Consider the following 14,972-nt stretch of genomic DNA (forward strand, 5'->3'; position numbering starts at 1 on the left):
ATTATCAAAAGAAAATACAGGATTACATAAATATGGCATGTCTACTGTAAGCCATTTGGAAAGTTCCTAGTGTACGTCTATTTTAAGTGAAGTTGTGCTTAAGAAGTCACATCTATCTATGTGATTTGGGGGTGGGCATCGAAAAAAACACATATAATTAGATTAAACATTCTATAGTCAGTCTCATGTATATTCAAAACTGAAGGGATATATTTAACTTGTGTCAATTTGCTTCTACTTGCAAGAACAATTTTGTTTTTAAAAGTCCATAAAATCATGTGCACACTTCCACACTTTAACACAATGCCATACGCATGCAATTATTCTAATAACACGTCCACTAGGTTTCCTAATACATCCCCTTTCTCCAACACATCTGTTGTCATTACTCAAAGCTCTGAATGGCCTTCCTACACCTCCCCCCTTCCAGAAATTTCAGGAACCACAAGCCCTGTCAGCCACAGCTTTGAGGCAAGCACCTGAGTGCTCACTGCTGTTCCCCCGCAGGCTTGTCCACTGCCCATAGTCTAAAAACCCAGGCAAGATCACTTCTAGAACCACACACATTTATTCCGTCATTTCCATAGATAACAAAGGCAGTTCACTGTGCCCCCACGCCCCATCTTTCTTTCTCTTCACGGTCAACTTGCTCACCTAAGCTGCCGCGCTTGCTGACTCAACCCTCCTGTTCTCCCTCCTTGGCAGTGAGGTTGTCTCCAGCCACACCACCAGCAAATGCTGGCCAGGGCCCGCTACAGAAATCCACCCTGGCAGTCAGCCACTGCCTTGCCCCTGCTAGGGTCTACAGCTGCTGCTGGACCAACACAAGACCTGCAGCGACAGTGGGTGTCACTTCTCTGACTATGTCACCCTTGAGACTTCTCCTCTCCAAACTCCTCCCAGCAACCTCTCTGGACCGAATTATGTGAAGCAGAACGATCCAAAGCCCAGGCTGCAAGTTCTCTCTTCTTCATCTTTCCTTTGTCCTTAAACTACCTCATTTTCTTCACAGCTTTTTATTTTATTGTTTTTGTTTTTTTCAAGACAGGGTCTCACTCTGTAGCTCTGGCGGTTCTGGAACTCACTCTGAAGACCAGGCTTCACCTCAGTCTCACAGAGATCTGCCTGCCTCTGCCTCTCCAGTGCTGGGGTTAAAGGTGTGCGCCATGATGCCCAGTTCTTCATGGCTTTTATTACTGACCAACATTAATGTGCATGTTTCCCCAGTCTGCTTCCTTGATTATCTTGTGTTTTCTACTCTTCCACATATAAACACCAGGATGAAAGTACAACAGACAGGGATCCTTGTCTCCTGTTTCCACTGATCTCTTGGAAATGGAAGACTGTTCAGAACACAGCAATGTCCAATAAACAGATAAATCATATTGCAATACATGCTTCAAATTGTGCAGAGCTCTGACCTCTGGGGTTTGAAAGTGAGCCTTTCTAAAAGAATACTTTTTAGACATTCTAGAACAATCGTGATTTGGGAGCAGCTTTGGAATTTGAAAGAGGTACTTTACCGTTCTGATGTCACTCGGATTTGTTCCTCAAAACTACAGTTCAGCCCTTTCGTCTTCTCATGGAAATATTTCTCCACACACTGTTCCTCAAAATCATAAAGCTTTTTCAAGTCGTCCTCGGTGAGGTAGAGCTCTGTGGAGAGAAGCATGACACATATAAAGAACTGCTCCTGGGGAGCTGACACAGAGAGTGCCGTTTACACTAGGGATTGTGTCCCTAGGGGTTCGTGTGCCAGAAGCTTGGTCCACTGGTGCTGCTGAAAGGGTTGGACATTGGGCGATATCCAGATCATGGGGACCTCCTCAGGAATGGAAGGATGAGCTGGTCACATCAGCCAGCCTCTCCCAGATCTCCTGCTTTCCTGCCTCCCATCCCTCCATGCAGGGCTCCCCATGCCCCTTCTGGCTCCTTGCCCCCTCACCTCCCCTTCCCTACAAGAGCCTGTCTACTACGTTATGATGTGACTAGAAGACCATCACTAGAAGCTAGCCAGAAGTAGATGGCAACCTTGGAACTTCAGCCTCCAAATCCTTGAATGATGGAGCTACAGATGCTGATCAGCTTCGGTCAAAAAACCTGCAGATAGAATTTGGTTTCCCAACCATCTACATTGGCCCGACACTATAGTAATAACATAGGCGATCCAGATGTCTTTCCGTGATATATGTGTTATATATAGAAAAATTGTAAGAAATCACTTTTTAACTTTCCATTAAGAAGAGGGGTGGAGTAATAGCTGAGTCCCCAGCAATATTTGCCATGCAGGCAGGAGGCCCTGAGTTTGAGTCCCAGAACCTACATAAAATGGCTTTGTGCGGAGGTGCATTCTTTTAACCCCAGCACTGGGGGAGCAGATCAGCTGCTCACACCATGATGAGCATCACACAGGGTCTTCAGCAGATGAACTTTAGATCACCGAGGGGGCAGCAGGTGGCTGTGAAGGTCACATTACTGCTCCAGTTAGTATAACACAACTGCAGTTTGATACTGTGTCTTTGTGTTTGGTTGCATTTCTCTTGTACAAGTGGTACTACTGATGCTCTGTGATCATAATTTTTCTTCATTTTTTTGGTAAAAAGTGATAAAAAAATACATTATTGTCTCTGCATGCATTCTATGTACTCATACCTTTTTCTGTGACTATTTCTGTGCCTGTGTGTTGATAGTGAAGATAAACACATGGGAGGGCACATGTGTGCACCTACGTGTAGAGGTCAGAGGTCAACCCTCCGGTTGTGTTCCTGAAATCAAGGTCCCTCACTGACATGGAACATTTGTCTGGACTGAATGGCAAGAGGCCAAGGGAAATGCCTGTCTCTGCCTCCAGTGCGAGGATTAAACGAATGCATCCCCAGAGCAGGTCATGTCACGTGGGTTCTGAGAATCACATTCAGGCCCTCACGCCTGCATGGAAACCACGTCATAAGCTGAACTGTCACGCCGGCCCCTTTTTTCCTAATTTTGCTCAAATTTCTATGCTATAGAATTGGTACTTGAGAGCTTTTGTTTTAAATTGTTTTATTGTGTATTTTTAATGAAACAGTCTTACTATGTAGCTCAGGCTAACGTCAAACCCGCAGACACCTTTTCTTCCACCTCCCCAAGTCTGGCTTTACAGGTGTGTGTCACAGTACCCAGCATGGTCTTCTAGGTTTTTTTAATATTGCAAACGTTCAAAAGCAAAATTATGTGCAGCTAAACCTTGGTTATTCAAAGATCAAATGGAAACCTCTTTTCTTTCCTAAGCATCTAGTCTCGGGTATTGTGGGATAACCATGTCATAAGTGCGAAAGCCTTTTCTCCCACGTGTACTGAAAACAAGAAGCGGAAGCTTCTGTGACGGACATCACCAGCTGTTCCGCTGCGCTCTCGGAAAAGCGGGACGTGCAAACACCTAAGAATGCTACACCGCGCTTTCTTCCTTCTTCTTTGAAAAAGACCAACATGTGGACAGACTGATGCTTTCGTTTCAATATTTTTATAGCTCGCAATGTTCTCGTGTGTTAGCCAAAGATCTCTATATTCATATACAGCTGGAGAAAGAATGCATTGTCCCTTTCCTCCATCAACTGCTCTAGCTACTGAAAGGACGATAAGTAATCTACAGTTAAAAAAATCGAAGTCACGGGAGGGCAGAGTCTGCGGGTGCTGCTACAGCCTCTGGGAGGAAGTCTTGCCTTGTCAGGCTGTGCACGCATGGATAAAGTACCCCTCCTGAGAACTACCAGCCAAGGCCAGTCAGCACAGCACACCTTCCCTGAAGTAATTAACTCATTAAAGGACCGCTCACCCTGTGGTGCTGAGGCCTGTGCAGGCCTTTCTCCAACCTAAGCAGGCTTGTTTATACACTGCCTTGGTTTTCAGGGAATGAGACCAGAAATCACCTTTAAATGTGTTCCTAAAACTTGGGAAATATCAAGAAGCTGAGATGTTCCTAAGAGGATAAAACTGAAAAGTTCTTTTGTGTCTTAAGTCAGAAGAAAAATTAAATACTACCTTTCTCCATAATTTATTAATAATGCAACAGGTTACTTATTTTTCCAATTAAATGAGCAAAAAGGTATTAGTTTCAAATTAAAAATGTGTTTAGCTATAAAAAAAGTGCTCACAACTAAAGCACACATTATTTTGTGATTTATATGATGTAGAAGAATCCTTTAGACATAAAAAAAAATGACCGTTTCCCACAGTCCCCATCTCTGATGTCCTATAAGTGTGAAGTTTTTAAGGCCCAGGATATACACCAGCAGCGAATCCCCTACTCCTGCCCCCCACCCATATACACCAACAGCGAATCCTCTACTCCTGCCCCCCACCCATATACACCAGCAGTGAATCCCCTACTCCTGCCCCCCCCACACCCATATACACCAACAGCCAATCCCCTACTCCTGCCCCCCCACCCATATACACCAACAGCGAATCCCCTACTCCTGCCCCCCACCCATATACACCAACAGCCAATCCCCTACTCCTGCCCCCCCACCCATATACACCAACAGCCAATCCCCTACTCCTGCCCCCCCACCCATATACACCAGCAGCGAATCCCCTACTCCTGCCCCCCCACCCACCCATGTACACCAACAGCGAATCCCCTACTCCTGCCCCCCCACCCATGTACACCAACAGCCAATCCCCTACTCCAACTTCTCTCCCCACACCGGCTTCCTCAAACTCCCAAGAGCATGGCCAGCAACAGGCACACCTTAGTGTATGCAGTACCTGAAATTATCCACGAGGTGGCACTCCTAGCCCATAAAGTCATCTTGCTCTTTGTGTTCTAGTGCTGAGTGAACTTGCCATGAAGCAAAAACTGAGTCAGACACTCAAGTAGTACACAGATGTACATACACTCAAAACACCTACACGTATAACAAATAAATAAGTAAATGATTTTTTTAAAAAAGTCTTCTGTGGATACCACCCTATAAGCCCAAGAAAGGCTCCTCTAGGCTGCTGAGAAGTCAAAAACAATGGCACTGGGTTTTGATCCTACTGCACGTACTGGCTTTGTGGGAGCCTAGGCTGTTTGGATGCTCACCTACTAGACCTGGAAGGAGGTGGGAGGTCCTTGGACTTCCCACAAGACAGGGAACCCTGACTGCTCTTCGGGCTGCTGAGGGAGGAGGAGTTGATTGGGAGAGGGGGAGGGAAATGGGAGGCGGTGGCGGGGAGGAGGCAGAAATCTATAATTAATTAATTAATTAAAAAAGAAAGGCTCCTCTACAGGGATTGGTCAATCCTAGCTAGGCCTAGAATCTTTTCTGGGGTCTCACACTGTACTGGGGTCATTGTAGCTACCCAGGGAGAGAGAGCCAGGTTCAGCTCTCTACCAGAAACTGAAATTTCAAAACATGAGCCACTAGCTTAAATTCAGTTGTGCCTTTATATTTGCCTGTTTTCTTGTTATTTTGGTGTTTTGAGACAGTATCTTGCCCTGCAGCCCAGGCCGGCCATGATTCAAGACCCTCCTGACTCACCCCTCACCCCCCACCTCCAGTGCTGGGATGCCAAGCTGCTAGGGGCCTGCTCTTGGCTTCCTTCTAATGGCCAAGTCACTTGAGAAGAAATAAGAGCAGCATAACTCTTTTTTTTTTTCAGCATAACTCTTCAAACAGAAAGAAAGCCATTCAGAGGGCCATGAGCCGCAAGCACTCACTGTCCTTCCAATCCCCTGACCACACATGGCAGGAGATAACGGAGTCCTTAAGCCCATGTAAATAGGGCACTAGACCCTTTCCGAGACTCCTGGAATCAGTAGTATCTCAGAGCTCACACAGTTTTTATTCTTCCATTTCAGTCAGTCTCCAAAACCTACAGGAAAATGCTTGGATAGTCGAACTACATGGAGTGAAAAAGTAAGCGGCTTTTGCCTGAGCTCCTGTTTCTGGGCCACTTTTGGCCAAAAGAGTCCTTTCCTGGTTCAGAGAACTAAAAGGCTGTCGGTTTACATATGTGTATGCACGCATACATACGAGCATGCCACAGTACATGTGTGGAGGTCAGAAGATAAGCAGCAGAAGCTGATTTTCTCTTCCCACCGCATGAGTCCAGGGAAGAGCTCAAATTGCCAGGCTTGGAGACAAGCCCTCAGAAAGATTTTGAATTAAATATTTGGAATAAAGAAATGTGACTTTGTCACGTCCAGTATATATAGGAATGATCTAGAAAAGGGCCTGGCGCCAATCATGTTACTCCTTGATAGAAACACAAACACCTTGTGAGAAGAAGTGAAGTCCTCATGTGGCAGGCAGGAGCGGCGGGCAGATCCCACAGTCAGGATGAACTAGGAGATCGTCAAAGCACACAAGCTTGTGATCTGGACTCTGCTTACCTCAGCCGGGTCACAGCTCACATGGGCTCACATAACTGAGTGTGAGGACGGAGGAAAAAAAAAACCTAACAAGAATAAAAGGTTTGCGAGCGTGCAACAACTAACATCTAACTCAAAGTCAAACTCACGAACCCAGTGTATACGTCAGTTTTCGCCGTATCATCGGGTGTGTACAGCAGTGTTCACCATGCCATATATTCAGGTGTGTGTGGCAGAGTTCAGGTGTCATATATTCAGGTGTGTGTGGCAGAGTTCAGGTGTCATATATTCAGGTGTGTGTGGCAGAGTTCAGGTGTCATATATTCAGGTGTGTGTGGCAGAGTTCATGTGCTGTATTTTCAGTGTGTGTGGTAGAGTTCAGGTGCTGTATATTTAGGTGTGCGTGGCAGAGCTCGGGTGCTGTATATTCAGGTGTGTGTGGCAGAGTTCAGGTGCTATATCACTAGGCTTTATTGTGGCCTTCGCTCTAGTACTGGACAGCCTCTGTCAGCACAGCAGACAATTTCAGTGACCACTGCTGAAAACACCCCAAATGCACACAACTGCTGGTGAGGAACACAGTGAACTGTGATGTAAGGACAGAATTGTCTTCTCACAGACAAACATGACTGCTTAATTATCAAAACAGCAAACAATTGTAATTTTCCCCAGCAGACAAATACTGAAATAATATCTTTGAAATATCTTGTGTGATTTTAAAATCTGCTATCTAAGTTGCTGACTTGAGTTTCAAAAGAATCACACAACACACTGGAACTGTCCGTGTATTTAGGCAAAGGGATTCTTAAAACGGACAATTATAAAATCAAAATATCCATAAACACCGAGGAAGCTCTACACTGCTAAGTATAAATAGTCAACATTAAATTGTTTGTGTACAAAACAAGCACATCCACCTCATTCTTGTGTAAATTATTAGCTTTGCCTTTAATAAAAGGATACCCAAGGATTTTAAATTTGAATGTGTATGGGTATGGGTATTTTGTCTGCTTGTGTGTATCACAGTGCCTATGGATGCCAAAAACAATCTTGAGACCCCAGGCAAAGGCGACGGTCTGCAGCCAGTGTCCCCTGAGAGCCTTCATGCCACGTCCTCACTGGAACTGTCAACACCCAGGTCTCCAGCATTTACTTCCTCCCTCCTTGAGTTCCTGGGTCTTTGCCCTTTGTTTCCTCATTCCTTCTGCCCCACTGGAGAAACTTACTTAGGCCTACATCACCCTCTTCCTGGTCCTGTGGCCCTGGGCGACAGCAGAGACCTCGGAGGAGCAGGCACATGTGGTTCAGCAGGATGAAGGGTGGGGGCAGCCAGGGCTTCTGGTGGTAGGTCATGATGTAGCGATAGCGATTGTATTTCCAGACTTTATTCGAGATGGATTTTATATCTAAGTAAATGTTGCTGCAGGTTGTAGAAAGGGCGAGAGACAACGTTTTAATATGGGACCCTGAAATGCGACAGACTCTATCTCCCAACTCTTCTGATTGGTTAGCAATCATCAGCAGGTAGCCAATAACTATTATTCGCTTATGATTTTTCTTCCATCAAATAAAATAGAATAAGCACTTTTTATAACAAAGTACATTAACTGGAACAATAAGCAAAATGCAGACATTGAAATCAGAGATTAGAAAAATGACAGCATTTTAGGTGGGGAACAAACTGCCCTGTCTCACTCAGCCCTGTCTGTGGGGCACTTCTGCATCTCTGAAGCTCTTTTCTATAACATAGCTCATTGCAAACAAGTGTGATGTTCCTCTGCGTTATTGCCTTTATAAAAAATATCCCTCACCTGCCAGAAGCAACACATGCAAGACTTATTCTAACTGAAGCATTGCAACAGAATCATATGGATGAAGAAGACATAAAAAAGAAGGATCTCCTTAAATAAGCTTCCCAGAGCTTCCAAAGGGAACTTGATAAATTATTCACGTTAGCTTCACAGTTAAGGTAGTCTCTACTGGTGGGCACTCTGGATTTTCTCTTATATTAAGTCAGTTTTAAAAGAAAGTAATAAAAGGTTTGCTTTCTTTTTTTAAAAAAAAAGCTGGAAAAGAGAGTTGTGCACTCTCTCTTGCTCTGATGCTCTCTTGTGTGGTTCAAGCAGAGAGATGGAGAGATGGCAGAATGACTGGATAAAGGCAGCTGGATCAGCAGCAGCATCTAATTGGTTCTGTATCAGTGAGCATTTGTCCCTGTCCTATACCTGAATAAATTCTTGGGAACCTTTAACAGATTCTCCAGGTTCCACATAACGCGGATATTTTTGGACTCAGCATCACCTGAGCACATGAGACCAAACACATCCTTGGTCTCTGTCTCAACACTATGGAATGGGAAATTGTGAGAGACCATTAACCTGCAGTTCTGCAAACCCTCAAGGCTAGTCCCAATTGGGTCTTCAATTCACAGGTGACTTCAGCCTGTCCACCAGCAGGTGGTGTTGATCACAAAGTATCTCAGGGTCGTTAATAGTAAGAACTCTATCTTAAAGTGTTCCCCCAGATAAATAAGTCGTCAGATCTGGAATCACCGCACTTGCTTGCTCCTCAGAGTGTTGTTGTTTGTATAGGGAGTCGGGGAAGAGAAGGGGAATAAAGGGAGGAAAGGAGGAAGAATGCAGAGGAAGGAAAAGAAGGAGGAAGAGAGGAGCAGCCAGGCAGGAAAAGACTGTGGGTTGGACTTCCCAGGGAAGCTCTTCTTTTTCCCTATAGATTTTGGAAAGACTGGAAATGGAATCAGTCTATGTTGGGATAGAGGGGAGTTCAAGAGTTTTTCACTTGGGGGACAGTGGGTTGATGAGCCTGGAGTGTCAGCAAAACAGGACATGAAAATGGGATTTCCCAAATATACGGGAAACTGAACATGGACATAAAAAAGCACAATATGAAAAGGAAAAGGTCCAAGATCTAGGCCCAAGACTTTTTTAGTGTGAAATGGAGAAGCTGAGCCAGAAAGGAAGACTAAGAAGAGGCAGCTAATTGTGAGAGAGAAGAAAGGAAGCAGAACAGACAGGGGCCTTGTGGGAAGAGCACACAAAGAACCCTGGGTGAGCCATCAGCTCTAACCATCATTCTACAAGACTCCACCTACACAGCGACGGCTCAGATCTCCTCTCCCGCACATCAGTTATGACTTCACTCTTTTATGATCTAAGAGTTCAACTTCTCTTCTACCAATAATTTCATCATCCCCTTGCTTTAAAGCCATAGTAATATAGCATGGGACACACATAAATAGATCATATACTCAATATCTATTGGAACATATTCAGTATAACTGCTCTCATATTTTGATAAACAAAATGACCACAGTTGATGAAAGTCACCTACTTGAAGCAGGCAATCAGCAGGTTCACCATGATGATGTACTGAACAAAGAGGTAGACAGCTTGCAGGAACGGAGTCAGGAAAGAACCCGGAGGGCAAGAAGGGTCACTTTCACAAACTAAAAACAAAGAATTCAAGAGTGGGGTAAGATGAATCACAGCCCTGGGGCCCTCTGCAAATATTTGGCCCCTCAACTCCACAGAATGCCACACACTTTCCACAATGAAAAGATTTTCATGGATACTTTCCAGATTCATTTTTCTCTCAGTATCTACAGGGGTTCTGATTCTGCATGAGGGCAAACCCCAAATGTACCATCTATATTTGAAGCATAGACTTCTCCATACATCATCCAGTATGGCTCGAAAACAATATCACGAGCCAGGCGCCATGAAGGAGGCTCATTTGGTGAGAGGATGGCTTTGCGCGCCACGCCAAAGCTCAGCAGGACAATGGCCATCATGATCACAATGTAGAACATGTTTGCTGCCTGCAAAACAGCACAGCACAACCAGAATTTACCACACATCAAGCCCTCAAGGTTGTCATTGCACACCTAGAAATCACTACGCAGTCTAGCCAGTGGCTAAAACCCTCTATCCGAAAATAACTGGCAAAGATATTTTCTTTTCCCTACACGGTATGTGTTTTAGGTCAGTGACATCTGTGGAGTCATATGATGTGCAGAAATTACAAATAAAGATTCTGTAGAAGCAGCCATCAAATACCAACTCTTTTGGCTGGCTAGCACCCAACTTTTGACCAATTAAATCAAAGACTTAGTTAGAAAATATTTTAAAAGGATAAGACATATTAAAACTATTCCAATAACTGTTCCCAGAATTATCTCCCCGAGCCCCTAGAACCATGTAATATCTTCGGCACTGATTACCCCAGTTTCCCTCCATCTTGTAAAATACATCAACTCGACCCACTTGTTCAGTGTGGCAGACCCAGAAGTCACCAACATTTCCACTTTCTCCACATTTCTTATCTTACTCAGTAATGACAAAAGATCCAAGTAGCCAAGAGTCTGGAGAGGGACACCAGTGGCTTTGCCCGAGCTTTTACACAGCACTGAACTGTCGCGGACAAAGGAGACCCTGGAAGGGGTGAGGTGGCATGGCTATGCCACACAAAGATGAAATTCTGTATCCTGGAGTCAGTACTTGGAAAACCCATCAAAGCTGGCTTCCGGGAGAAGAGACCTTGTGCCACATCACTGGGATGTACTTTTATCTCAGATAACTCCTCTAACAAATGTGGCCTTAGCAAAATCAAAGGATGTGTCTATGGTCAAAGAAAAAAGTGGTGAAGAAGAAACTCTGAAGGCTGGGCTGGGTCTCAGCAGTACAGTGTCTGCCTCTCATGCATGAGGACCTAGGTTCAATCCCCACTCCAACCAAAAGGAAAAGGATTAGGAAAAGAGGAGGAGGAAGCTAAGAAGGGGAGAGAGATGGAAGCAGAAGCAATGAGGTCCATCTGGAGGCTCTTCAGGGCCTTCTCCTTCTGCCTTCCTTTATTTCTGTGTTCCCCTGACCCTCCAGAATAATATCTTTCCTTGTATTCTAGAAGCAAATGCAATACAATCTTGATACTGTACACATAGGCGGTAGATCTTTTGGTACTTTCAAATTGCCAGATGGCAAAACCTGGTACATTGTTCAGCAAGCTCAGTGCACAGACTAGAGCCAAGCCATCTACTTTGGGAGCTTGGATCCCCCACATATGCTCATGAGGGATTTACTTAATGTACATTTTCTTGTATAAAAAATAGATAACACTACTTATTTCATTAAGTTGCTACAAACATAGTGAGTTAATATATACAGAATACCTGGCACCATGTGTGTGTGGTACATAATGGTACTACTTAGGAGTAAGAGAGTGAGTGACAAAAGATGAATCAGTACTTTCAGAGAAACAGTCGTGGTGGTGGCCTTGCACAAATCAAAGACTAATGTGACTCAATCTCATATTGGCAATCCTCACAAAAGGCTAAACTAAGTGCTCCTATTAACTACCTAAGGTGCTCTCCAGGCCCATTTTATATACAAGTTTATGGTTAGCCAGATATGAGTCGCTATGCCTCTTGGAACTATTCAAACATTTAACTGGTGAGCTAGGGAGATGTCTCAGTGTTAAAATGCTTGCTGGACCTGAGAGGGGATTCCCAGAAAGCATATAAAAACCAGGCATAGGATGGATCCTGGGAATTCACTAGCCAGCCAGTCTGAATAAAACAGTGAGCTTCAAGTTCATTAAGTAGTGTCTGTTTCAAAAGCTAAGGTGAGCGCTATGGTGGTTTGAATGAGAATATCCCCTATAGGCTCATAGATCTGAATGTTAGGTCCCCAGTTGGTGGAACTGTTTGGGAAGGATTAGGAGGTGTGGCCTTGATAGAAGAGGTGTGCCATTGGGGGTGGGCTTTATATCATAGTTAACTTTCTGTCTGTCGGGTGTTCGTGGATCAGATGTGAGCTCTCAGCTATTGCTCCGGTGCCAGGCCTGACTGTCTGCTGCCTTGCTCCCCAGGGACACTAGTCCTCTGGAAGCATGAGGCCCCAAATCAAGCTCTTTATTTCCTAAGGTGCCTTGGTCATGCTGTCATTTCACAGCAACAGAAAGACAACAAGAACATGTGCAATGGTGGAAGACGCTCGACACTGATGTCCACCCTCTACACATGCAAACACGGGTGAGGACACCCACAAACATACGTGTGTACACATGCATACATCACAAGAGAGAAAGTTAAAGTGTGAGATACGAAACACGACAGTGGAGCCACTGAAAAGGGACATTTGTGTATAAAATATGATATGCATACCATTTTTGCAACCATGGTCACATATGGACCTGCACGTTGATTCACAGCGAAGAAGTCCATGAGCCGAGAGAACCAGAATATGATGTCTAGGCTGTAGATGAGTCTTCCTACAGTGTGTAAAGGGGGGCTTCCCCACCTTAGGCCAAAACCCACTAAAAACAGGACAATAGCCACGGCTTCTATTAGGTTCCAGTATTCGCTCAACCACATCTTCACCTTTTGAGTAAACTTGCTTGGTTCTGAAATGCATATCTAAATGGAGAAAGAGGAAAATTTAAAGAAGGGTACAGGACTGGGGGTGGAGGAGAGTGGTTCAGCACTCGTCTCTGACACAAAAGACCCTGGGTTCAAGCACCAAAACCATAGCTGGAGGGGGATACCATCAGTAGCATCTTTTTAAATTCATTAACCCATCATTTAAAGAGTAAAACAATTCCTACCAAATTTTACATCAACACCAGACCGTTTCAGAGCTCACCACTGCCGTGGCTCTGCCTAACCATCATTCTACTCCATGAGCCGACGGCAAGGAATTCTGACTGGAAACCCAGCAGTCATGTGAGCTCCTGCAGCTGCTACTAAGTGAGTTCTTGGCAAACCACTAAGAACTTGGTGTTGGGACTCACGAGAATAAGACACTTCCCATGCCCTACTGTAGCAGACACGCTGCAATGTAAACACGAAGCTTGTTTTCCCTAAAACATAAAAATCATGGGAGAATTCAGATAGTGTTTCTTGGCTATAAAGATCCTTAGCAGGCGTTGCAGTCTAAGAAGATGCTTACTGAGCATAGAATGTTGGCCAAATTACCACTGGAACAAGACAAATGTATAGACATATAGAGACACGAACACACATCTGGGAGAGTCAAAGTCATAACTACTTGGAATTATATATAAAATTTCACTAAGAACGCTAACTTTTAAATGGCCAGTGGCAAAGTAGAAATAAAAATGTTTAGTTTCTTCAACCCTTGGTCTTCTTCTCCCAGCAGAATATCCAGCTTCAGTTTTCAAGGGAGTTGACTAGGAATTTCCTTCTACTGTGAGTGTATTCCTTACATATTATGCAACTTTAGCCGTTCATGTGTCACTCTATTGGGTAAAGCTGACAATATGAGGTAAGGCTAGGTGATTAAAAATCCATGTCACCAAGAAAGCTGCATCATGGGAAGCAAGCAGTCGGAGAGCTCAATAACAAATAAAGGATGCTGCCTATTGCTCCTTGAGTAACAAGCACAATAAGATTGTGCTTCAAAATGGCTGTTTTCAAAGTTCAGCAGAAATATTTGGTGAGGATAAAGGAATGAAGCCAGAAACTTTTCCCTGAGCAACCTTCTCATAGCAAAATTGGATTCAGTATAGTCTCTCTCTCTCTCCATCACACACTTGACAGAAGGCCATTTTCATCCCCAGGGCCTAGAACTCCTCTTCCATGGGCATGGAGAAGACACAGAAGGCGCACTCACCTCTCTGACCTTCTCGATGGCATTGGTGAAGATGTAAATGATAACATACCACTCTTGCACGATGGGTTCGGGCTGCATCTCCACCAACACTGTGTAAGTGAACAGCATGAGGAATGCCAGATAAGCCATCTGTGAGGGACACACATTCCCCGGATGTGAGCTCAAGAGACCACAAAGAATGCCAAACAGAGCTCTGCAGACAGAGCCTAGAAGTATCAGACTTCTACATGACAATATGAAAATATAACTGGGGACTCACTTCTGATCCTTGATGACCCGAGGTCAAGGAAAACGTAAGTATCTACGGTCTATGAATGATAATCACTGTTTGCCAGTAAAGGGAGAGGATGCTATCCTACTAGCACTAACCTCTGCAGCGTGTGCACTGGCAAGCTAGTAACAGACCAGGAAAGAAATGCATGCCTTCCCTCTAGTTTCGGCTTGGAAAATATGTATATCAAGATTGCCAGATGAGCAGTATCCATGGATGCTTATCTTCACAGTAAGTTGATATTCACTACCACTAAAGTGTTATTTTATAATGAGTAAGTATTAATCTGGCTAGGGAGATGAAGAAACTGCTCAGCAGTTAAGAGCACATACTGCTCTTGCATGAACAACTAATCCAAGCACAGCTCAAAACTGCCTGTAACTCAAGTTCCAGAGTATCTGGAACTGTCTTCTGGACGCTAAGTATAGATGATAGACGTAGGTAGATAGATGATAGATAGATAGATAGATAGATAGATAGATAGATAGATAGATAGATAGATAGATAGATAGATGGATGGATGGATGGATGGATGGATGGATGGATGGATGGATGGATGGATAGATAGATATAGAGGTAGGTAGATAGATAATAGATAGATAGATAGATAGATAGATAGATAGATAGATAGATAGATGATAGATAGACATTTTAGAAAAAGATGGTGAAAAGCAATCAAGGATCGCTCCTGTTGAGAAAAAAGTGTTGCTCATTC

General features: G+C 44.2%; 1 protein-coding gene across 2 annotated transcripts in view; it reads right to left on the reverse strand.

Annotated features, from left to right (window-relative positions):
• Trpm6 (transient receptor potential cation channel subfamily M member 6) overlaps positions 1-14,972 on the reverse strand; it is a 156,734-nt gene that overhangs the window by 59,507 nt on the left and 82,255 nt on the right. For both annotated transcript variants that reach the window (XM_057777855.1, XM_057777854.1), the window contains exons 20-25: positions 13,987-14,115; positions 12,519-12,770; positions 10,004-10,178; positions 9,692-9,806; positions 7,567-7,760; positions 1,524-1,656 (exon numbers count right to left, since the gene is read on the reverse strand). In XM_057777855.1, the coding sequence (XP_057633838.1) occupies positions 1,524-1,656; positions 7,567-7,760; positions 9,692-9,806; positions 10,004-10,178; positions 12,519-12,770; positions 13,987-14,115 (998 nt within the window). The remainder of the gene's footprint in view (positions 1-1,523; positions 1,657-7,566; positions 7,761-9,691; positions 9,807-10,003; positions 10,179-12,518; positions 12,771-13,986; positions 14,116-14,972) is intronic.

This window comes from Chionomys nivalis, chromosome 8, assembly GCF_950005125.1.
Source record: "Chionomys nivalis chromosome 8, mChiNiv1.1, whole genome shotgun sequence".
Lineage (NCBI taxonomy): Eukaryota > Metazoa > Chordata > Mammalia > Rodentia > Cricetidae > Chionomys > Chionomys nivalis.